The 25,050-nt window shown below is 37.0% G+C and overlaps 2 protein-coding genes across 5 annotated transcripts; one reads left to right on the forward strand and one right to left on the reverse strand.

Annotated features, from left to right (window-relative positions):
- Positions 1-641: 641 nt before the first annotated feature.
- On the reverse strand, positions 642-14,323 carry LOC119998839 (trafficking protein particle complex subunit 8-like). Of its 3 annotated transcripts, XM_038846289.1 has the most exons (29): positions 13,966-14,323; positions 13,728-13,822; positions 12,640-12,739; positions 12,362-12,466; positions 12,150-12,254; positions 11,815-11,977; positions 10,972-11,092; positions 10,780-10,842; positions 10,583-10,663; positions 10,399-10,493; positions 10,170-10,320; positions 9,149-9,235; positions 8,618-8,737; positions 8,416-8,544; positions 8,224-8,321; positions 7,998-8,121; positions 7,415-7,522; positions 6,982-7,123; positions 6,395-6,505; positions 6,269-6,323; positions 6,076-6,151; positions 4,370-4,555; positions 4,156-4,266; positions 3,431-3,598; positions 3,186-3,344; positions 2,603-2,836; positions 2,105-2,272; positions 1,489-1,601; positions 642-1,350 (listed from the first exon to the last, which is right to left on the reverse strand). In XM_038846289.1, the coding sequence occupies exons 1-29, from the start codon at positions 14,126-14,128 to the stop codon at positions 816-818; spliced, it is 3,966 nt and encodes a 1,321-aa protein (XP_038702217.1). In that variant the 5' UTR covers positions 14,129-14,323; the 3' UTR covers positions 642-815. The 3 variants fall into 3 exon arrangements, with proteins under 3 accessions (XP_038702217.1, XP_038702219.1, XP_038702218.1); XM_038846291.1 differs by lacking the exons at positions 12,150-12,254; positions 12,362-12,466; positions 12,640-12,739; positions 13,728-13,822; positions 13,966-14,323 and having other exon boundaries at positions 10,972-11,087; positions 11,815-11,947; XM_038846290.1 differs by lacking the exons at positions 11,815-11,977; positions 12,150-12,254; positions 12,362-12,466; ... (1 more) ...; positions 13,728-13,822; positions 13,966-14,323 and adding an exon at positions 11,507-11,618.
- Positions 14,324-15,126: 803 nt separating this feature from the next.
- LOC119998186 (DExH-box ATP-dependent RNA helicase DExH1) lies at positions 15,127-24,396 on the forward strand. 2 transcript variants are annotated; one of them, XM_038845437.1, is made up of 16 exons: positions 15,127-15,467; positions 15,718-15,863; positions 16,607-16,706; positions 16,796-17,011; positions 17,162-17,257; positions 18,099-18,374; positions 18,756-18,959; positions 19,046-19,201; positions 19,990-20,082; positions 20,379-20,593; positions 21,672-21,831; positions 21,912-22,185; positions 22,272-22,464; positions 22,573-22,759; positions 23,320-23,688; positions 23,825-24,396. In XM_038845437.1, exons 1-16 carry the CDS (start codon positions 15,183-15,185, stop codon positions 23,942-23,944), a joined length of 3,090 nt encoding a protein of 1,029 aa, XP_038701365.1. In that variant the 5' UTR covers positions 15,127-15,182; the 3' UTR covers positions 23,945-24,396. The 2 variants fall into 2 exon arrangements, with proteins under 2 accessions (XP_038701365.1, XP_038701366.1); XM_038845438.1 differs by lacking the exon at positions 15,127-15,467 and having other exon boundaries at positions 15,722-15,863; positions 16,603-16,706.
- The last annotated feature ends 654 nt before the right edge of the window (positions 24,397-25,050 follow it).

A 25,050-nucleotide genomic window follows, 5' to 3' on the forward strand; every position in this document is an offset into this window, starting at 1 on the left:
CAACTCTTAGCAGCCCACAAACAAACTAATACTAGCATTGACTTTACCTATGGCAACTACAATTGTAGAAGGCGTTTTCAGCTATGAAGATCGTAAAGCAGCGATTGCGAAATCGAATGTGAGATGAATGACTCAATGATTGTCTAGTTACATATATTGAGAAAGAAGTATTTGATCAAATTCCGATTGAGGTTATTATGCAATATTATCAATACATGAGAACTCAGGAAAAATATTTGTATATGTTTTATCAAATTTACGTTATGATAGCGATATAAATAACCCAAAAAAAATTTCTAGGGACAACCCCTCCACTAGGTTCCGCCCTCCTTATGTCCAATGCTCGATCCGGCCCTATTTATCCATATATCAAATGTCTAGATTTAAACTCTTAGTCGTTGTTGAAGGAAAAAAATTGTTGAGGGTCATCATGTGTGATTATATGGACCGTCAGATATAAATTCAAAACATTTAATTTTTTTGATCACGATTAATTTGATTATTGTTTCTAACAAAAGAATATACCATCGAATCTTACTAAGTACCATACATTTATAATTTTTACAGAATTTTTAAAAATAATTCGGTGCAGCAAAATGGTGTGCCGGTTGTCTAGCGTTCCCAATCCGTGAGAAAGAAGGTAATGTTAATAAACTCTACTACATTCATTTTCATTACTCGTTATTGAAGGCCAAAATTGAATTTAGCTGCATCACCCAACTTCTGAACTACTCACATTTTCTGTTGTCAGATGTAGGGGAAAGAAATACATTGAAGAACAATAATTTACAAGCAAAAATGCACAATATCAAATCTCAAGCAGATTGAAGAACAGTGAGATAAAATGGATACCCTTTGCAAGTCCCTGATGATCGTCTCACTTCCTTTGGATTTTCCTGATTGATGATGGAAGGTAGTCGATTCCATTTCAAAACATAGCTTGATAAGTCGTATGTCCCAGGAGAGAATACACAAATTTGGAGAGGAATTTCAGCCGATGAGACAGGCTTGAGTTCGATACTAGTAGAGCTCGATCCTGACCAAATGAACGGAGAGATACTTTCTAATGACGACGACTTCGCTATACTGGTTCCAGTAACATCAGATTCAACTTTGACGCCATTTGTTAGAGATACATCATGCCACCCTATATGATATCCAGCAGTGCTCACATCAGAGATCTGACCACTACTGCCGGTGGAGTCATAGGTCTTAATGCATACATTTGCAACAGCATCTGATGAGTTGTAAATGGTCATCCTCAACTTTATTTCACAAAATGAAGAGAAGTCATGGTGTATGGTCTGAGGCCCATCCAGCACCCACGAGATCGGGCCTGTGCTTGCAGTACTAGATGAGGGGGAAATGGAAATGTATTATATTACAGAAGATAAAAAGAAAAAAATCAACACAAGTGGGCACCAGTTTTTCAGGAGAAAATTATTAATAAATGAAAAATGAAAAAAGCGAACTTATGTGTAGTCTTGCCTGCAATGACATCCATGATAAGAAAAAAACCGAGACTCATCAGAACTCATAAAACCAATATCATCCTCTTGCAGTCGAGATATCAAAATAAAGTCTGCCATGTTTGTATCTTCCTGATCCATTCACAAATGAAAGGGAAACTTTTTAGTGAAGCAGCAAATAACATGCAACACCAGGGGAATTATACAGTCATGTGCGTAGTAATTTAGGAGGACATGTACAAGGTGTTTTAAAATTCAAGAAAATAGCAAAGATGCAATTGATTGTGCTCTGCGCAGCTAACCACGTAAGAAAGATCATATTGGGGTTAAGCTTCTGTGTGACAGCAAAATGAACTTTTCATGAAGGATAGTTTCTTTAGATTATCAGCAGTTGTACTGATTCATGGGACCAGTGAAATAGTTTAAATGCAAGAGATCTGTTATGTGCAATTGTTCCATGAAGACTTTAAATGTATAAAGTTTGCTTTTCTAAGTAGAAAGTGGGGAGGCCTTGAAGGGATTTTTTTAAAAGCTTCTAAGGTTTGTTCTGTTATCCTGTTGTCAAAATATATGAAGATCTTTTTGAGCAAAGACAAGGACAGATTGCACTTGATCATTATAGAATGATTATCAACCTGATGAAATACTCCCTGCTGCAGCTTTTCGTGGTTGTGGAAATCAGCCAAAGGCGACCTAGATATATCGAACAGAACTCCATTGTCTCCCTGAGGACCCAATCTCACATCGGTTCCAAGAAGAGAGGGACAGGTTTTGTCTTCAGTGAACATTGATTTGCAACGACTCTGTAGCCCCAAAAAAAGAAAGAACTCAAATTGTAAGTAAACTAATTTGCTAAAACAACATTTTAGGATAGAGAACAATGCAACAATAACAATGTAATTCATAAACAGCACAAGTAAGCACCACACAAAACCAAAACTGAAGGCGGTCCTTGCTTAAAATTCAGCAGTCACGCAGAATTTCACATTGAAAATACAAACCTTGGCTCAGAGTGTATAAAAATGATAGAGATATATAAGATGCTTTACGCCTGAAACTTATGGGGAAAAAAAGGGAAGTGGAAGCAATAAAGACGATGATTGACCAAAAGAAGTACAGCTTCCTGCACCAACCTTGAGTATAAAGAAGCAAGAACAAGCTTGACCACCATTTAAAGATTGTGATGGAAAGATAACATTCATGGGTTGAAGTGACGAAATTTCCCACTGGTGTCCAACAGCTGATAACTGATGGACCTGGAAATTCTTTGAACTGGTCCTGTTGACAACATCCATGCACACAAGAAACTGCTCCAGTTTTGATGGACAAGGAGTAATTTTAAATGACACATCCAATGACGGAAACACCTATAAAGAAACAAATTCCAAAAGATCAAATGGTTAAGTTGAGCACATAGAGTGTAAAAGAAGATTACATACATCACCATCACCAACTTAGTGATGCTAGTTTCTTCTCCTTTCAAGAGAAAGAAAAGATACTAGGTTCTTCAGAAAAAGAAGACCAAAATCTAAAAATATCAAACTGACAAGACTTTATCATAACATCTACAATAATAATTGTTTCTATTAATCCAATACTGAGTGTGGTTGGTCCAAGAAGCTCGGTAAATTTTTGAATAACTAAAACATAGATGTAGAAAGCAAGAAAGGCATATAAAACCAAGAGATTTCCTGCTTTTCATGTTGAATTCCATACCTGCAAATTGTAACGCATGCGCAGAGTGCGGAATCTTATGGCACTTGTAACATCTCCAATCTCATAATAAATTGATATGTGCAAGCAAATATTTCCAGGAGTAGCAGCCCGAAGCCAGAGGGGCCACAAAAAGGGTTTTTCCCCTTGTACCGAAATCTCCTGAAATACAGAAAATACCAAAAGCAAAATTACTCCTGTACCAATTCAGCACCAATAAACAATTCAAAAGAAACAACCACACTGACCTCTGGAAAAGCAATTAAAGTATTACTCGACATTTTATTAGGTTTAGCATGTACAGCACTTTGTTCAACATCTGTGCTCTCTTCTAAACAAGCAGGAAAGTGTACACTCAAATCTTCTTGACAACCAACACAAAGGAATCGAGGATTACTGATTTTCATCTTCAGGTTCTGCCAAAAGACATCGTAAACCATGTTATCAACTACATAATAAACGAATGAGCTATATACATATAGATGTATAAGTGTATAAATATATACATGTATAAAATAAAGGAAACAACACCCAGTGCTCGAAGCTCCCACGGTGGTGATGGTGGAGTCTGGAAAGTGCATAACAAAACAAGCTTTCCCCTGCATTGAGGAGAAACTGTTTTCGTCGTTTGAGCTGGTGATGCCTATGTTTCCATAAACCAAATTCACCACAACGGCAAGGTTTGCCCACATATATACATACACCACATGTGAGAGTATATCAGCAAGATAACATTAATGGACGTTTTTTTCTGATAAGCTTAATACTAATAGAAGTTATAACCAGCCTCGCATAAGCAAGGTGGGCTTATGGTCATTATAATAGACCGATGTATCTGTAGCTGGTATTTCAGATTAAGCAACAGCTTTCACTACAATAACAGAAAACTAAAGTTCAGGTTCAGTGGCTAGCAAACAAATGGATAGGGAAAGCAATAAATGCTGAACAGATAGTAGATGAAGTAAAATCTTGCCTTCACACAAAATTCTGATCCATTTCTCAACTCCAAAACAAGTTGCCGTATATCTCCCACATATGCCTTCTCTGGTAGCGGATGAATGGAACCCTCGATTCTGGGCAGACTCTGGCGATGAGGAATTATAACACAAAAAGAATGCCAGAACTTAATCTATATTACAAATTCAGGAAATAAAGGGAGGGAAATAACAGAGGCAAGGGATCAGCACCTTGACCACTACAAACTTCAGGTTATTGCTGGGATGCTGCTTGCTTTTCCTTCTCCCTCTAGTGACTTTTTTATTCACTGTGTTAGACTCGAAACTACAAAGACCAACTACAGAATCTGACAGTTTCCATCTCACTCCAACAATTTTCAGAATGCCTTCTACAGTGGGGGTAACTGTCAGTTCAACCTGTAACAGTAACTTCATGTCAATGAACAAGAATTTGCAACGACACTGATAACAGACAAAAAGACAATTCTAATTAAACAAGCTCTTGCAGAAAACAACAATAGCAGAATATTTTTTAAATTTTTGGTACAGAAATTTTTTCAACGAACCAAGTTGGTGATGCATTCAGAAACACAGATACTGAACCTCCAATATGAAAATAGAAATTTGTATTAAGATGTTGTAACCCTAGCTTATGCAACCCATATATTCTGCTCTCCATAGAAAATATAACAACATTCTGCCTCAAAACAATTTTTGACAAACAGACTACTTTTAGTAGGTTAGATCCAAAATTGCATTTTCACCATCTCAAATTCCTGTTTTCAGTTGGGATGCGGTCATGAGGGAGGAGCGGAGAGGTTTCAAATCTTCCTATCCATTCATGAATCTGTAAGTGATCTTGGGTCAGGTCATGAAATCATTCAAGATCCAACTATGAACCCTAAGCCTGATGATCAGGCCAAGTTGATGTTGAAGCCAGCCCCAAACTATAAATAAGGGTCAGCCCCCTAGTCCAGCCCTCATACTTTTACTTTAAATAAAGGACATTTTTTTTGGTCTAGTTATATAATAGAAAACTATTGCATGTATATTCATGTCATCAACACTCTTCGAAACAATAAAAGCATCCCTAAGTGAGCTACGCTAACCTGTCTGCATTACTGTCATACTCTAATCAGCTCTCAATTTAGGCCAGGTCCAACCCAGTAGCCTAAATGAGCTACGCTAACCTGTCTGCATTACTGACAAGAGCCTCGACACTAAAACCCAATTTAGGGACTAGCTGAGCTCCTCCAACACATTTCATTTTGTAACTGATGAACCTTCTCAAATAAATTTCAAAGATGCTCCGGGCCAATGATCCGACAAGAGCCTTGACACTTAAACTCAATTTAGGGACTAGCTGAGCTTCTCCAACACGTTTCATTTTGTAACTGATGAACCTTCTCAAATAAATTTCAAAGATGCTCCGCTATTAAATCGTTAATAAGGCATACTTCATAACAATGAATTTTATGCCAATTATAGAAAGCCAGCTGCAGTTCAATGTTTCATTTAACTTTTCGTGAAGTATTCCTAGAATATTTTAACTTTTCATTGTTTTATGTATCTAAATATCTGCTGTCGGTGACGCAATTGCTCAACAGTGAAAACCCTTTGAGATATAACTAATTCAACACTGCTAGACCTCTAACTAGTAATTTTGTTTACAGGAGAGAACCAGAAGTCAACCAGATACCAGAGGAAACATAGAGTCGATATCCATACAAAACATGCAAAGACAGAATTTAGGGCACTGTCCAACATCATTGATGCAAAATGCATCGGTAAGTAACATTAATCATTTATTTTGCCATGTATTTATTGAAAACTTTGATGACCTAACAACTGAAAGTATGTATAAATGGGGTTCGAGAATTACAGAGCTTCAAAAGTATTAAAAAATCATACAAAAAGTACATCTAAGCGACACTTACCAAAACAGTTTCAGCCCCTCCTAATGTAATATCAGCCTCGGACAATGTAAATGAAGAACTTTCCAACCTCAAATCCCTGCACCATCATATAAACAGTCCCTAAGTTGCAGATATGCAGGAAAGAAACAGTACAATAAAAAAAGAAAAACGGACAGCTTGATATGCTGATGTTTGTGTGTTTATGCATATATACCCACTAGACATACATCCCTCATCATTCTGAAGTTCAGGGCCAGAGCTGTTTAAACCTGCAGCATTATTAAAATTTTGATCGCATGAATTCAACAAACAGAAATGTACAAAGAAGACAACAACTTACCAGGATTGGTTTCATCAGATCTTGCACTAAGCTCACACATTAAAGAAACACTGGAGATAGAAATAGATATTTGCAGGGGGTTTCTAAATTCAACACCAACTTTTATTGGTTCTGCAGACAGATCAAAACATTATTTAGAAAATTTAAATATATAATGCAATGGTTTAACATACTTCTGCAACCCACAGTTGTAAAACTGCACCTTAAGAATAATAGCTAAATGAGAGGTTGCAACTTTGCCTACCATAAATTATCCTTCTGGCTAATAGTATATCAAAACCAAGCATGCAAGTCGGTGTTATAGCCAAAAAAGTGTACATGCGTCTAGTAAGTTAAAATGACATGTATCTACTAAAAGTCATACTAGTTACTATATCCAAGAAATCCAAGAACAATCCCCACAGTTAGCAGTAGGTAGGTAGCTTTTTACAGATCACACAGTTTTTAGTTTCTGGCTGTGTTTTCTTTGTGCAAATTTTGGCAAAAAATCATTCAAACAAAAAATAAAAGGAAATAATGAAAAAGGAAATATATAAAAATGAGAAATCAATAATGCAACTTCACATAGAATATTACCGCCTTCATACCTCCTGCCACACAAACATTTGATTCTATATATTTCCTTGGGAGAAGCCTTGACTGCGCCTCCAGCCAATTAGTCCTCACAGTTGGGATAGATGGAATCATTTCCTCCTCTAATGCATGCCACAGATTTTCTCCAACGCTAACCTGATTAAAATAGTCCATTGGCGTCATAAACCACTTATAATAAAAAACATCTCAAAGACCGGTGCATCAGAAACTTGCGACATCAATTTCTTCTTTAAGGATGTAGAGAAAACTAAAATACTTTCTAAAGACAGGGCCATAATTTATGTGGAGAAATTTCATGATGATGAATTCAAAACCGCTAATTACTATCTTTGTGAGAGTGAGAGAGAGAGAGAGAGAGAGAGAGAGAGAGAGATCACTGTAAACAAGAGATTAAGATTTCCAGACAATAAGTCAAAATTAACTTACAGCTGCAGGAGATGCATAAGTCCGATGATCTTCAAAAATAACCTTTAGTGATGATGCGTTGATGGCAGGCAACTGAAGCTTCGATACCTCAATGGTTTTGCCAGTTTTCTACATTATAAATAAGAGGCAGAGAATTAAAACTAAAAAAAAATCTATTAGCTAATTTGTTAAAAAAACCGTTGTATTTGATTCAGTGCCAATTATAACTACTATAAGAACTACCAGGAGTTCATGCCATCCATGAAGGCACTTTGCATTTCTCAGCGCCATCATGGCTAGGTTAGAGGAACCTCTGACACTAAAATAAAGAAATTGAACAGGTACTATCATCCTACATTGGAAGAAATTAGAAAAGGAAGAGGAGAAAAGCCCAAACTTGAGCAATTTTTTTTTTGTTTCCACTAGAAAATCAGTGTTAACACTTTGTGAAGCCAAGCAAGTTACGTAAAACACAAAAGACAACAGGTTCATCCACTGATAGTCTGATACAGGTTAGACTTCGCAACCACTTCGAATATTTAACTAATTTCTCTTGAGCAGTCAAGCAAACATTTAGATTAGGGGAGGGAACACTGATAGTCACCTGAACAATACGAATAAATTCCTTCAGAAACAATTCCTGTGTTGTCTTTGACTGATGACCACAAGCCAGGATGTCCAGCATATGTGAGACAGCCACATCATACATCTCAAGAAGAGCATACCACCTATGCATAATGAGTTATAACAAGAGTCTCCTCACATTTAATTTTCATAGTTAGCCATGATACTCAAGCAAACTTCAGATGTGGAATATCCATAAGACTTACTGTCCAATATGAAAATGAACATGATCTTTGATGTAGCTCCACGTTGTTCCTTTATAAACAGAAATAGCAACTCTGTAGGTACGTATAGCATGCTTAATCTGCCATAGAGGACAAGCTCTATATTTAGGACATGCAACAGGTTTCAAGATATAAGGACATAATAGCAGCTTTTAAGGCTGTCACTGTCAGTACCTGATCACATTTTTTGTAGCGATCACCCGAAAGAACAAGATGAAATCCATACTTGTGCAGCATTGGTGGTTTGGAAAGCAAGTAACAATAAGATGCTTGTTCAAGCATAAGAGCAGAGTGCAATGGTTCCTGAAAATGCAGCATCAACAATAAAGAAAATGAAATATTCATATGCTATAATACTTAACACCTTGAGTGTTACCTCACCACAAATGCGGAAGTATACTGTAGCAGCCTCTTTATACTGATCTCTTGCCTTCAACATTTCCACCCACCAAAGTCCACACCGTACAGCATTTTTCCGACCAGATGAACCAATTTTCTGCATGAATGATGTATTTGATGTAAATAAAAAAAAGGTTGATGAAGCAAATGACTAGCGACATATGCTGATTTAATAATAGTCATATAGTATCAGCAGATACTGTATCATTCCAACAATATGCATATCAGGATTATTGTCCTCAGGAGAAAGTCTACTTTTGTAAGAAAACACAAGCAAACCCATAAGTTAAGTAATTAACATGGCTTCACATCCGATGAAAGAAGCAAATTACAGACTGACAGGATTAAAATGCAGTTTCGTGAAAAGGACCGTAAAGACTAAGTTAAACAGTCCAAAAGAAAGGTCATGTAAGGATTCCAAGGGGAGATTTTTCAAAATATGAGATATGATGTTATACCAACCATCAAGGACTTCGTGAACCGGTAAATAAGTGATAAGAATACATACCAAATAAGTATTAAATGCATTTTCCATGCAATATTCTGCTTCCTTTCTTGATTGATCCATCATAAAATAAGTTAGGCCAATCATTTCCTGCAAAAAGCCAAAAACAAGAAGACATTAAGAATGTTCCAACAGGAGGTCCTCAAGGTTGATAAGTCAATCACCAGCCTCAACAGGGACATAAAATAAAGGAATATCAAGCCAATGGGAAAAAAAAACTGACATCAATTACTTTGTCAATCTACAACACAAAACTAAATTTTAGGGCATCCAATTTTGGGTCTAGGGTTGGTTTAGGATTTATTTAAGGTTGGGTTTAGGGTATAGTGTCTACGTTTAGAATCTAGGGTCAGTAAAGGATTTAGAGTCTAGGGTTCAGGATTAGGACAGTAGGATTTAGTGTCTATGGTCTTAATAGGGTATAGAGTCTAGGGTCGGGTTTAGGGCCTAGGGTTGCTTAGGGTTTAGGGTCTATGATAGGTCTAGGGTCTAGGGTCTATGTTAGGTCTAGGGTCTATGTTAGGTCTAGGGTTTAGGTTGTATCAAACAAGTTATTTCACCATTTGTTTAATGATAAAAACAGAAGAAAATATTGGGTAAGCTTCCAGCCCATAAATCATGCAAAACTCGGGACCTTATTAACTGATTTGCACCTTATGAAAAGAGCACAAAAACTCCTAATTCCTTTACCATAACCTCAATTTTTGAAAGGAAAAAAGAAAGAAAGAAAGCTAACACATAATAACTAAAAAGAATGATTAGAAAAAAATTTCCCCAGGCAAAGATAAGCGGAAATCTACTTCCATGTTCCAAATATTATAGGGAGAGATGGTTCCTCCATATTGTTTTAAGTTTTAGAACTAATATCAGCTAAAATATTTGATTCCAATTAAGGTTCCAGGATCAGTATCTGATTAGCTACAACTCAGAGAGCCTAAACAAGTACACTATTAGCCGCGAGCACCAGAAAAAGTTAAGATGACCAAAATACAATAGCATGATGGCAACGGAAATCAGATGCTACCTGTACACCAGCATAGTGTTTCCACGCCTTATCGAGCTTGTAATCTGTGGAAATTAGTCGGTAGTTTGACAATGCAAGTTCATAATCCCGTAACATGAAGGCATAGTCACCCAAAACTCTGATTTGTGACTCAATTGAACTAAAGGTATACCTTCAAAAATATGAATTGAATTGAATTAAAACGATGTGAAAATACAAACATACGATAAGAGATACTTGTAAAACATACATAGCAGCATTGGGGGAATCTTGAATTTCTTCTTTTCCTTTCCTCCACCATAAGTTTTTAATTTGATTTCTAAGACCTTTCCTTGTTGCAGAAACCTAATCATTATAGAATGGAACATCATAATCTTCCAAAAGACTAGATGTAAAAAAAGTTAGAACAACTATATGAGTTATAATAAAAATACCTGCTGATTGAGAACACGAATTTTCTCCTCCATGTATGGAATAATGTGTTTAGATGACAATTCATGGGCAAAGTCCTTAATCTGAATCCAGTTTGTACAAATGGAAAGTCTTAATTAAATTTTCCAGCCTAGAACATTATGAATCACAAAATAAGAATTTTCCTCTATATTCTGGTAAATTGACAAAGGGGTGTTACCTCATTAAAGTCATCAATGTTGAGGAAGCAACCAAGTTTCTGAACAGATGAAGTATCAGATTTCTGTCATAAAGTACATGAGACCACAGCCGTAATTTTATTGACTCACTGAAAATTCATGACAGCAATACAATTCACATGTGTTGTATTCAAAAAATGATTGATGTAGTGATGAAAGTTGACAAAACTCACATAAGGAGACCAAGGGTTATCATGATGTTCTATCAGCCCATCCTGAGATGAATTAATGCAAAGCAATCGACAAGCATTTGAACCGAAAGTATTTCTCATCTCCACAAAAATCTTAGCTGCCCTAATATAGAAAAAATGAAATCCAACAACTGTCACTTTGGAATCAAGTGCCATGATTCACCCCAAAAAAGGTTGAAAGTTTCTAAACTGAAAGTACAGAATGTTGTTAATTGCTGAACAAAAGTGGCATGGAGTAACAAAAGCAAAGCTAGAAGTTTCATTATTAAAATAACAGCGCCATATATCAAGTAGTTGTTATACAGGTTTAACTTGAGACTACTAGCGTGATATCTGCTGCCTCTCAAGTGAGCAATGATGTAATTATATAAAGAATAACAGTGCATTTCAAAGCAAAGAATTTGGAACTTTTTGACAGTAATACCCCAACCAAATATACAGGAGGAAGCAAAAACTCTATGAATTTAAGCCAATGCATACATAAACTGTAAAGGAGGTTCAGTTAGCCATGTCGTACTTCAATGCCTCTGATTTTCAAGCTGTGGTGAACCACATTCCATGAGGATGTGTTGACTTCTCAGAGAAACCTTTCAAAAAGCCACATACTCATCTCAACCATCCCTAGGCCACTAGTTGGAAAGGAATGTTAAGAGTTTAGGGGATCAGATTATTCTGTCATACTAATTACAGCAGTCATAAAAAATGTACTTGAAATAACCTCCTAGCTAAATTCTCACCAGTACTATCACTATTAAAACTTTAAAACAACATTAATATCATACAATACACAAATTTAAAAAACGAAAAGAAAGAAAGACACTATACTTTTCTAAAGAGCCGTCTTGATTATCATGCACCAACAAATAATACTTCAAAATCTTTGGGCCCATTGCACCATCATTAAGAAGAAAGGGCAGCTTGTGAGTGTTGAAAAGGTCAACAAATCTGTTGATAGGCTGCTCATCCTTCGAAGAAACAACCAAAAGACCTGCCGAAATGGCAATAAAACCGCAATTGCAGCTTGCAATTAGCAAAAGCACTGGGATAAGTATCACTATCACAGTATCACCCCAAGAATACAATGGAAACCAAACTGTTGGACTTCATAATAGAACAAGAGAAATAGGAAAAAGAAGATCCAGTAACTCCCAGAAGCTTACATGCCACCGGATGGTCAAAAGCCTCATGCTCAGAAAAAGACACAGTGCGTATGAGCTCTTTATTTATAAATTGAAACCACGATGGTACAATTTCAGATTCGGAGCCTGCATAAAGAAAAACCACGATGGTACAATGGAAACCAAACTGTTGGACTTCATAATAGAACAAGAGAAATAGGAAAAAGAAGATCCAGTAACTCCCAGAAGCTTACATGCCACCGGATGGTCAAAAGCCTCATGCTCAGAAAAAGACACAGTGCGTATGAGCTCTTTATTTATAAATTGAAACCACGATGGTACAATTTCAGATTCGGAGCCTGCATAAAGAAAAACCACATGCATCAACTAAAATCAATACCACAAGCAAACAAATTTGTGAAATTAAGCACATCAAAACCAGAAACTAATGCATTTTAAAGGAAAAATGATGTAAGCATAAATCAATCAAGAAAGAGATAAGAAGGGTATCTGCACTTGCAGAAGGACTTACTAGAGAGTAAATCACTGATGTTTGGGGGATCAAAGGGCAGTTCAATTTGGTCTTTCTCCCCAGCCTGGCTAATCACCTGCTTCAACTGCTCCTTCACCACCTAGTTGCACCAGAGTAACATTATCAGAAAGCAATACCATTATGAAACATAAATGGATGATTAAATGGTAAACAATTCCCCTGCACAAGACTCCCGTATTGGGCGTCTGGACGGGGTCGGAGACCGGCAGAATGTACGCAGACCCTATCCCCACGTAATATGTCAAGATGTTGTTTCCAGGAAATACAAAATAAGTTAAATTAAATATCAAAATACAAAATAAGTAAGAATAAGTTCAAAAGATTATGGTTGAATTGCTTAAAACAGGGTTTTTTTGAATGGAGCCTAAAACAAGGATGGTTCTAAAGAAAGATGCTTCAAGCATATTCAGGCACCCAATTAACCACCATCCCTAAACTACTTTCCGGCATAACATGTCCTAACAACGAAAATACCTTACTCTCTAGTTGGTCACACATAAAATTGAGTAAATAACAAACCAGCTTGGCAGGGATAGGTTCTTTAATTCTGTAAAGATGGTTCCTACATTTATTAACCTATATTTTAGATGCATTTTGCCAGAGACAACAAAAGTTATTTCTTCTTACTTAGCTATGCCTATTACCTAGTTTGAAGACAATAATTTCCCGTTTTCTTTTCTAAAATGAACAATTGTCTATTGGTTTGCCAATTTTTTTTACACCATGTGCCAACTTTAAATAGTCTGGATAAAACATAACAACATAAAATTACAGGAGCCAATAACTACGAAATTTCAAAATTACTTTCAGTTTCTTTTCTTTTCCACGCGGAGGGACACTCACATACACTACAAGAGCCGCCATATGGTTCATTGGTTTCATTCTTTCATATGGCTTTGAAAAAAAAATCTCCATCATTCAGTTAGCATATAAATTCAACTAACAAGCAAACCAGCCAGCCAAGTCTTAATATCCTAGTAGCATGGCTTAGTGGTTCCGGGTAAGGATGTATGTGGGTGAGATACGTAGACCCGAGAAAGTATCAATTCAACATTTACGCAAAGTACCTCCGGGTCAAGCTGCCTAATGTCGGTGGCGTAGGACAATCTTAACTTGAATTTGTGAAGCCGGTAGGGTTGATCACTCGCTGTCCGTACAGGAACTGCAACACAAAATCGATAAACAAATAAAGCAACAAAAGCATCCGATATTCCACTACTAATAGACTCAATCGGAAATTAAATTACAATCCTCAAACACACATGTAAAAAAACAGAGATAAAACAAAGAGTAGAGTTTAGACACCATCGATGTTGGTGAAGTTGCAGAAAGGGCTAAGCATCTGGATAAATGAGAGGCTGTTCTTGAGACACGATTCTTCGACGAGAGGTGTTTGGAGGACCATAACCACCGGAGTGATCTCCTCCAATAGCATTCTGCCGAGCGGCGTACTGTATGGATCCACCATCTCTTCTGTTCCTTATGCTCCACAGCGGAGTCCACTAGCTAGATCGACTCAGCTTTCTAGGGAAACTTTTTTCGCTTGCGGGGTTTACGCCCTTCTGGATTTTGGCCTCCCTAGGATCGTGACGATGAGTTTTTCCTTTCTTAATTTTTACCGTTGAGGCGTCGTGTCGAAAGATTCGTGTCGGCCCGATTTTAATTAAGGCTTAGAGCAACTCCAGTGGTAAAAACTATATCAAGCACTTCAAAATAATTCTTTCTCTTCTACTCTCTCCTACGTGACATAACTTAATTGGGTGAGTGAGTCCCACAATATACACTATTCATCAACACTTCATACTTTTCAACACTCCATACTCATCTTCTTTATTTTCTCTCTCTTACTTTTTATCATCTCTCTTACTTTTCATCATCTCTCTTCCTTTTCATCACCTCTCTCTTCATTTTTATCATCTCTTTCTTTCTTTTCATCATCTCTCTTCACTATTCATCAACTATATACATACTTCATATTTCAAGTGTCATTTTTAACAACAACCTATATTTCAAGTGTCATTATCAAGAAAGTGTGTTTTCAAGTGTTTATTTTCTTCCATTGTAGAACTCCAGCACTCTAAATTTTCCATAAAGTTCACTTTTCAACACTTGAAAATGCGTTATCAAGTGTCCATTGGACATGCTCTTAGGGGTGGAAAAAATTTGATGCGAGTCGGTATTTATGAATGTATTTAATTCATCAATCCAGATTAAATTTGAATAAATAAATTAAACGATAATGTATTTGGGTTAGAAGATACACACATAAATGGATAAGATTTATGTATTTAAACTCAAATTAAATTTTAAATTGATAAAACTTTTATATTAAATTTAAATTTTAAACATATAATTTATGTCAAATTTTAATTTAATCCAGTGGAACATATTCGGTCATCCAGCACCACTACACATGGAGTTTATTGGACAAATTAAAAAAACACCTAAATTGGGTTTTCCACTTTTCCTAAATTTTCGTCTTCGGACTGCGGTGCATGTGTTATGCTTTCTCGCACATATAAATGTCTCTGTGCTTGCCGGGCGCTAACTACTGTATCTTATTCCTTTCCAAACATTTCCTAGTCGCGCCCAGAAAACTCTATCCCACTCGATTTTGGATCTCTACCGTTGCCATGTCTAGTGGTCCTAATTTCCAAGGTGGTCGCCGCGGCGGAGGCGGGACCCGCGGACGAGTCGGAGGTGGCGGCCGCAGCCGTGGTGGTCGCGGTGGCGGAGGACGCGGAGAGCAGCGATGGTGGGACCCTGTTTGGCGTGCAGAGCGCTTGAGACAAAAACCAGCTGTTGAGGTATCGTTATTCGAAGTTAAAAGTTATGGTTAGTGGTTTATGGGGTTTACTGCGCTTGTTGTTTGGTAACCGTGAAAATCCTGGTCATGGTATTTTTTGTGTTGTTGGGTACTAAAAAAGTTTATTAGCTTCATATTTTATTTGAATTGTTTGTTTCTTTTTTTTAAGTGTAAAGTATATGTGGAGAAGCATCGCGCGTGAAATATATTATACACTTAGTTAAATTACTTTATATACTACCTTGATTCAGATGGAGGTTCTTGATGAGAATGAATGGTGGGGTAAGATGGAGCAACTGAAGAGCGGAGGGGAGCAGGAGATGATAATAAAGCGTAATTACAGCCACCGGGACCAGCAGGCTTTGTCTGACATGGCTTACCAACTGAGTCTTTACTTGTAAGTGTTTATGTCCATTTTCAATCGGAGTCATGATATATGTTCGAAGTAGATCAATTGAGCTGCGTGTACAAGTACTAGTTTTTTTTTTTTTTTGTAACCGAATGATTGTGAGGTAGGTGTTCTTGTGCTTCATTTGCGTCGCTATATCTTTTCAGTTGCAACTGCCTCCTTGGGTTGAGACCCTCTTTTTCTAATGAGTGGATGCTCAATTATCTTTATTGTCAACGTCAATTGATACTTGAAAAGCATGTTATGTACTATATAATGGTTGTGCTTACAAATCCTTTATTATATCACCCTTTAAACCATTTTTAAATATTTGTCGAAGCTTGTCTATGATCTTCCACAACTTGAATTTGTGTCTTTAGTTCACGGAATTGCTATAGATAACGCTACACACTCAATGGGAGAGAACAAATGAAATGTATAAGATGCAAATACTCTTTAGTTATAGTATCCCCATTATAAATGAAAGCATTGGTTGTGCTGAAAGAGGTAGGCTAGCACCTCTCTTAGTGCCATTAGTCTTGAGGATTGGACCATTAAGTTATGCCTTGCTCCAGTCCTCTGAAGTTTTAAGTTGTTGACACAGAATTTTATAGCAATTAAATGGCATTTCCTTCTCTCGGAGTTTCTTTGTCTTCATTAGTGATGTTAATATGACATGCGCTCGATGTATCATCATGAAGCCATATCTTATTGTTTTGTTTCTTGATTTTTTTGTGGTCGTGGAAAGAAAGCCATGCATATAATAAAGGGAATACACTTGTCGTTAGCAAAGTTCCTTTACCAGATTACCGTGCTGATCTTGATGAACGTCATGGTTCCACTCAGAAAGAGGTAAAGCATATAAAATTGGTACCCTAGTTTGTCGGTTTCTCAGTTGCTAAATATGTTCAAAAGGAATTCTCATTTTTGAGACTCTGCAGATTCGAATGTCCACAGAAACTGAGAGGAGAGTTGGAAAGCTTTTGAATGGCTCAAGCAGTGAAGCAACAAGTATTGATTCCAGTGTTTCATCTGCTCAGGGAGCTAAACAATTTTCAGTTGGCGTGAAAATAGAGAAATCTGTCTCTACTTTAGAAATTAGTTCTGCCAAGGACAGCTTTAGTGCTGAGCTTTTGCGTAGGCAAGAAAATTTTAAGGTATATGTTAATATGTGCTTTTTTGACACTTTCATCACCCTCTTCAACTTTAGAGCACGCTTGATTCTAGATTGTTGTTGTTGCTGCATGAATGACTGAGAGTTGTCAGACTACCAAATTTTACAATGTTATTTTATGGCTTTCCTTTAGCAAAGTAAGAGTGCAAAGGCGATGCAATGCTTCAGAGAAAAGCTTCCTGCATTCAAAATGAAAGTAGAGTTCTTAAAAGCTGTAGCAGAAAATCAGGTAAACTTTCTATCCGTCGTAATCTAGGGGCATCTCTTTATTATGTTTCAAATATTCAGGCCAAACAGCATATACAATATTTAAATACTAACCATCTGGCCTCTTTCATATAATCCGGACAAGCCCAGCTCCAGCTGTAAGTGTAGCTCCAATCCCTTTTTTTTTTCTACACTTTGGTTTATATTTACTATATGGCTTATGAAGTTGACACATGTCATTTATGCCGCGGGGACGAGAATCTCACAAGTCTCGCATTGTATTTATTTACTGTGTGATACTTTTGTTGACAAATCACCTCAACTGTGGTCTAGTGGTAAGGTTGGTTAGCATTGTCATTGGGGATGGAGTCTCTCCACTTCCTGGAAAACAAAACAAAAGCTTTGAGCAATCAAAACAGATATAAGTTGGGTTGTCACTAATTGTTAAGACGTTAGGAAAAGTTATACTTCTTACTTATGGAGGTTATGTTGATTCTTGAAATACTATTCATAATGAACGTTCTTGAGATTTTATAGAAAATACTTTTAAGAATCAGACCCTCTGGAAGTTTACAGGAGAACTGAGAGGAAAGGGGAAAGATACCTCACGTGATGCTAGATGGTTGACAAGTATCATTTAGTATTTGTGCACTAGTGTAAATCTTTTGGTTAATACGTATCAGTGGATGTTCTGATCAAAATTAATGGCAAATGAAGATTTTGAATACAAACATGATTTTTGTATCTTCGTTAATTATACTTGGAAATGTTTTTGATCTCATCAAGTTAATAGTATCTTCAGTTAAAATAGATTGTGTGTTAGTGATTTAATAGGGCCTCATGACCTTTCTATGATGTTACAGGTATTGGTGGTTTCAGGAGAGACTGGTTGTGGCAAAACAACACAGCTTCCTCAGTTTATCCTAGAAGATGAGATATCATGTCTTCGTGGTGCTAATTGCAACATAATATGCACTCAGCCTCGTCGTATATCTGCCATATCTGTTGCAGCTCGAATATCTTCAGAGAGGGGGGAGAGTCTTGGTGAAACTGTTGGATATCAGATTCGCCTTGAATCAAAGCGTAGCATGGAAACACGTCTCCTTTTCTGCACCACTGGAGTTTTACTTCGACAGTTGGTAGGAGGATGGTTGCTTTGCATTTTCTACATCCTCAGCTTGTATTTTTTATATATTGTTTCGTATTTTGAACCTATTTTTGCCTGTTCACTTGTTTTGACCTGGAGATTGTTTGTGTATTTTTAAATATAAATTTGTTTTTTGTCTGTATAGCAAACTTTTGTGGGGTTACTGGAATCTGTTGGTAAATGTTGTTACCAGTGTGTTCCTATGATGTCAATGCTGAAAGTCTTAAAACGCCCCCCATATACTTTCTTCTTGAATTTTATGTTTTCACTATTGATTCTTTGTTGGAGTCTTCACCAAGTCGTAATGATTCTTACTTTACAGAGCTTTTGATGCTTTACTCTCTTACTACATCATGCTGGATATTAACAACAGGTTCAGGACCCTAATCTGACTGGCGTCAGTCATTTGCTAGTGGATGAAATTCATGAAAGAGGCATGAATGAAGACTTTCTACTAATAATTTTGCGTGACCTTCTTCCACGCCGTCCAGATTTACGTCTTATACTGATGAGTGCCACCATTAATGCTGAATTGTTTTCCAAGTACTTTGGGAATGCCCCCACTATTCACATACAGGTAAAAGCATTTCAATTCTGTAGTTTTTGAAATTTTTTGAGCCCTTTTGATGCATATATTTCATCTTCTGTTTCATGTACTTGCAGGGATTGACCTTTCCTGTTGTCGAGTTTTTCCTAGAGGACGTTCTGGAGAAAACTCGTTATAATATTAAAACAGAGTTTGACAACTTTCAGGGAAGCTCCAGAAGAAGAAGGAAAGATCTAGATTCTAAGAAGGATCACTTGACTGCATTATTTGAGGCATGTGAAATTTCTACATTTATTCTCATTCAAGTCTTGTAACTTCTGTAAAACTTGTGTAAATGCCATAAATACTTTTCTTTTTGATAAGTAATGATGATTTATTGATAAAAAGAGAATTTTGCTAGCTAAAGCTAAAAGTTAGCACAATTGTGACAACACTAGCCAGCTAAGTGAAAGTCTCCATTGAACTCAACCAAATCCTTTACTGTACTTGGAGTTCCTTGCCTTTTTAAGTCTACAAGAAGTCTTTTGATAAGGGCCATCAAGCTATTCTCCATGCCATTGAGACATCTTCTGTTCCTCATATTTCTTATTTTTTAAAATAAGCAATGAATGCCAATCATCGCAACTTTCCTCTTGCTTTTTCTCAGGCATTGTCAACTCCAACAAAGAAGCAGGCTTTTTAACTGTTTTTGACATACTTCATTATGGAGCTACTTAGCTTTCAACCTCAAGTTTCCTTGTTGTGGGTGTTCATTGGCACAATTTTTCATGAATGATTGATGCCTTTTCATGCACTGAGATGAAAAAAAAAGAAGAATTTTGGTTGTTTTCGCTGATCATGCTACTGCTTTATGATAATCGATGGTGCTCTGCAACTAGATGTGGAAGTTCTTATATCATTTTGGAATCGTTTTCAATATAATATGTTAATAAATTAAGATATATTATAATGGATATGCTGGTCTTTATCATACAGCGATATACAGCCCACAGTCAAATATTGTGTGCTAAATTATATCTGATGCTCCAGTCTAATTCTGTTTTGCTCATTTATGGTGTAGGATGTTGACATTGATTCTTACTATAATCATTATAGTGCACCTACAAAACATTCTCTTGAAGCTTGGACGGGTGCACAGCTTGATTTGGGCCTGGTATGAATTTTGAGAAATCAGTTGGAATCATGATTTTGTGATCAATGTTTGTAATGCATATGACCTTTTGGAAATTTGAAGTATATATTTTTGAAGTAAGATTTTGCTCCTTTTCATTATCAGTTTTCAATGCCAATACTTCTATTCTAATTTACTGCTTGAAAAAAGAGAAATTTTGAACTAGTTTTCATTGTCATGTTTCTCCTAGTTCTTCATGCTTTTTAACATCAGTTATGCTGGAGTAATCTTTTCACTTACTGCAAGTCGAATGAAGGTTCATGTATAATTGCTTGCAGGTAGAGTCTACAATTGAATATATCTGTCGCCATGAAAGTGGAGGAGCAATCCTTGTTTTTCTGACTGGCTGGGATGAGATTTCTAAGCTGCTTGACAAAATTAAAGGAAACAGCTTCCTTGGAGACCTTAACAAGTTTTCGGTCCTGCCATTACATGGTTCGATGCCTACCCTCAACCAACGTGAAATATTTGACCGCCCTCCCCCCAACAAGCGGTAAACATCTTACTTTGTTTCTTTTTATAGTTGCTGTATACTGTTGATTTTTGTGGACTACATACAATAGTCTATTTTGCGTTACCAATTATTCTGAATTAGCTGGAGAAAAAGCTGATGTAAGATTGTTAGGGCCCCACTTCCATACATAATACAAGGCATGTCGCTAATGGTAACCTGAGGTCAACTCTCTCATTTCCCCGATATAATACATTTCCCCTTTACTATTATTTTTTTGACCTCTCATGATCTCAGGCTGAAATGTAATGGAATTTAAGTGGTGAGTTTATACTGAAATTTAATAGTTGTATATCCCCATTGAAAGTTGGGAAGTGGGATGATTTTTTCCCCCAGTTTGCTCCTCTAGATTCACTGTTTAATTAATTTGATGGTCACAGTTAATCTCCAAATTTTTTTCATTGTTTATTCCCTTTCTCCTATCTATTGAGATTTGAGAAGTATATTAAGGGGTCCTCATAACATTTATACGAGTAGCTTAATTTTTTATGCAAGTGAGTCATGCTTTTTCTATGTGTATCTTTTCATTTGCTATGTTGTTAGTTGTTACCATCATCTTCTGGTTCAGATGGTTTCACTTCATTTACATTAGTGATTTTGCGTTCTTTGTCAGCATTACTATACTGGCTTAGAGTACAATTTGTAGTAGTGGCATTTTCCTATTACCATTTGTTGTTGATAGGCAGATTTTGAGAACAGTACAATGCTTTCTGTAGCCACCTCTTGGGGTGGCACGAGATATCAGTTTGTCGCTTTTTCATGCTCCTTTGCTGTTGGACCAAAAGTACTAGAATTTCGTTTACAGAATATAGTTTTATATGCCAAGTGTAACAATTTTTTTTCCTGTCTCATGGTACCCCTAATTATGTCATGGAGCTCATCCCTCTGCCTGTTGCTTACAAAATCATAGTTTGTTGAACATATTGATATTCTCTCTGTTTTAATCAACTTCACTTTGGATAATCTAACCCTTTAGCTGTTTTATTCATTGTAAAAGGCCAAAAGCATTCGAACTTGCTATCACTTTCTTAATATTATTCTTTTTTCTTTTTTGGGGTAGGAAAATTGTTCTTGCAACAAATATTGCAGAGAGTAGTATCACCATTGATGATGTTGTATATGTTATAGACTGTGGAAAGGCGAAGGAGACTAGCTATGATGCTTTAAACAAGCTAGCTTGTCTTTTACCATCGTGGATTTCAAAAGCTTCTGCACATCAGGTATTTACTCATTACCATGCAAGTGGAGATTAAGGTCATCTTCTCTCTTCTTTTGAGGCTCATTTGGTGATGATTTTCAGAGACGAGGTCGTGCTGGCCGTGTACAACCCGGTTTCTGTTACAGACTGTATCCAAAAATTATACACGATGCGATGCCTGAGTATCAACTACCTGAAATACTGCGAACACCTCTGCAAGAACTATGCCTGCGCATCAAAAGCTTGCAGCTTGGAAATGTTGGATCCTTTTTGGCAAAGGCACTTCAGCCACCGGATTCTCTGGCTGTTCAAAATGCAATTGAACTTCTAAAGACCATTGGGGCTCTAGATGATATGGAGGAGCTTACTCCTCTTGGTATGTGACATGGAATTTTATTCGTATATTATATCAAGTTATCAACTTTGGGGCTCTTGCTCGTAGTCTAAACTTCTACTCAACAGGTCGCCACCTTTGTACGTTACCCCTTGATCCAAATATTGGGAAACTGCTCTTAATGGGTTCTGTTTTTCAATGCCTGAATTCTGCTCTAACAATTGCTGCTGCGCTCGCACACCGTGACCCATTTGTTCTTCCAATAGACAGAAAAACAGAAGCTGATGCTGCAAAAAGATCTTTTGCTGGTGATTCTTGCAGGTCAGGCAATTGATTTTAACCTGTTCTTTTTTTTTCTTTATAGAATTTTAGTGCTAAAATGGACTCTGATTCTGTTGCTGAATTAAAAAACTTTTTCTTTAAATGCAGTGACCACATAGCTCTAGTTAAAGCGTTTGAAGGATACAAGGAAGCAAAACAGACTCGAAAAGAAAGAGCATTTTGTTGGGAGAATTATCTATCTCCAGTAACCTTGCAGTTACTGGATGACATGAGACATCAGTTTCTGGATCTTCTATCTGATATTGGCTTTGTGGACAAATCAAGGGGTCCTAGTGTAAGCTGTTACTAAATTTAATTTATTCGACATTCTTTTCATAAACATTCTCGCCCATACTCGGTTTTCTTTATTGTTTCTTATTGTCAGATTGCTTTTACATGTCTGCTAGTGCCATATATATGCAAACAGAGTGCACATAGAAGATTAGATACCTAACCAACGCATGCCACACTCAAAAATTAAGAATGTAAAATTTTACTTCATATATCATATTGTGTGATAAAATGTCTATTAGTCCTGGCAAATATTTGTGTAATGTAATCATTGAACCTTTGAAGTATCATCCACTATTCCAGTGGTACCTGTTCTTCTCGTCCTGGTAATAAATCACATGATAGATCGATTGTGAAACCTCAACTTATTAGGATAAAGTATTTTGAAAAAATTCTAGAAGGCCCTCTGTTTCTAGTGATGAGTTGTAACTTCGATTTATTTGCTTTGCCAGTGCCCTTTCTTCCCCATATTTTCTTCTCGGTTTTTCAGTTTAGTCATTATTTTCAGGATCTCTGAAATTGGAGGATTGGATAATTAGTTTTATATATGTATCCAATATGCAGGCTTACAACCAATATAACCATGATTTGGAGATGGTATCTGCAGTTCTTTGTGCTGGCCTTTACCCAAATGTTGTGCAATGCAAAAGAAGAGGAAAGCGAACAGCGTTCTATACTAAAGAAGTAGGAAAAGTGGACATTCATCCTGCGTCTGTCAATGCAGGGATTCATCTTTTCCCTTTGCCTTACATGGTTTATAGTGAAAAGGTGAAAACAAGCAGCATTTATGTCCGAGACTCAACCAACATATCTGATTATGCTCTTCTTCTGTTTGGTGGAAGTCTCACTCCCAGCAAAACTGGGGAAGGAATTGAGATGCTTGGAGGTTACCTTCATTTCTCTGCATCAAAGAGTGTACTGGAGTTGATTCAGGCAATGCTGCTTCTTCTTTTTCTCTTTTATTTTTTAAGACAGTATTTGCATCCTTAAGTTTTTTTCTTTCTCCCTTGCCCTGTCCGCTTATAGCAATATTATAAAGAAGGAAGCTGATTTTGCCACTTATTTGCAGCAATTGCGGCGTGAACTTGACAAGCTTCTGAAGAGGAAGATTGATGATCCTGGCTTGGACATTTCTTTGGAAGGAAAAGGAGTTGTTTCTGCTGTGGTTGAATTGTTGCACAGTTTTTGATGCATTGCCAATTTTTTTTTCCCTTTAATGATAGGAGTCCTGTCAATTTTGGTAGCTCCATCTCCCAACCCCCTAAGAAATGATATTTAGTTAACATAAGATAGAAGATCCTGGAAATTTTTTCAGTAGTAGATTTGTCGAAATTTGTTTACAGAGTGACCAGGATTCCTTCAATATGCTTCATGCATAGGACTGGGTCGGGTTGATTGATTATTGGCCGATAATGCAACTGACTATGCTCATTATTGAAAACCATTACCGGCCCGACTTTTATGGGTCGGGTAATGGTTGTCTTGGAATGACCCCGAAGCATAAGTCGGTTGGGGAGCTGAGTCTTATGCAATCAAGTTAAGGGCTTTTGTAGTGTTTTAATTATAGGCGTCCACTCTATTTATCAGTATGGGTTTCACACAATTTTTTGAATTTGGTAGACAAACTAATCGTTGGTAGTCCACTACAGTAACTCTATCAACTGCAATGACTTTTATTGTTGGGGTCCTCATTCGATATGCAATCTTGAATCCCGAGTTCAAGTCCCCTCCCCTCCGGTCCCTCGATCATTAAATGTTTTTGGATAATTTTTAGTGGATATCTATTGAAATCTGTGAAGTCACATGATCCAAGGAGCTCATGATCCGGGAGATCCTTCAGAGCTTAGTAGTTACAACAAGACCAAAGGAGACATTCTCCCTATTAGCAGCACTTCCTCTTGCTGTTACTCTTATAAAAAATGCTTGGTAGCTACTGGTGCTCTTCAAGGTTGAAAAAAATAAATGAGCCCCAATTCTATTATGCTTTGAAAAGGGGCTGTTTTTGCATGGTTTACACTAGTCCTTGGCCCAACTAAGGGTAGATTTGCGCATGCCTAGTCTATCTGAAGTTTGGGAGTTGATTCTTCTCGGTTGGGGTCATTATTTTCAAGTGGTTTACATTAAGCCTCAGCCCAACTAACCTATCAAGCGGGTTTACTCGTGCCTGGTCTATCTCGAGTTTTAGCTTAGTGGACTGTCAAAAAAAACACGACTGCTGGGTAGTCATCGGTTACCCAAAAAAATGGGTTGTCTCCTCATGAAGGAAACCTAACCGAGTACCTCGAGGCATATTGC

The sequence above is a fragment of the Tripterygium wilfordii genome, chromosome 5 (genome assembly GCF_013401445.1).
Source record: "Tripterygium wilfordii isolate XIE 37 chromosome 5, ASM1340144v1, whole genome shotgun sequence".
NCBI lineage: Eukaryota > Viridiplantae > Streptophyta > Magnoliopsida > Celastrales > Celastraceae > Tripterygium > Tripterygium wilfordii.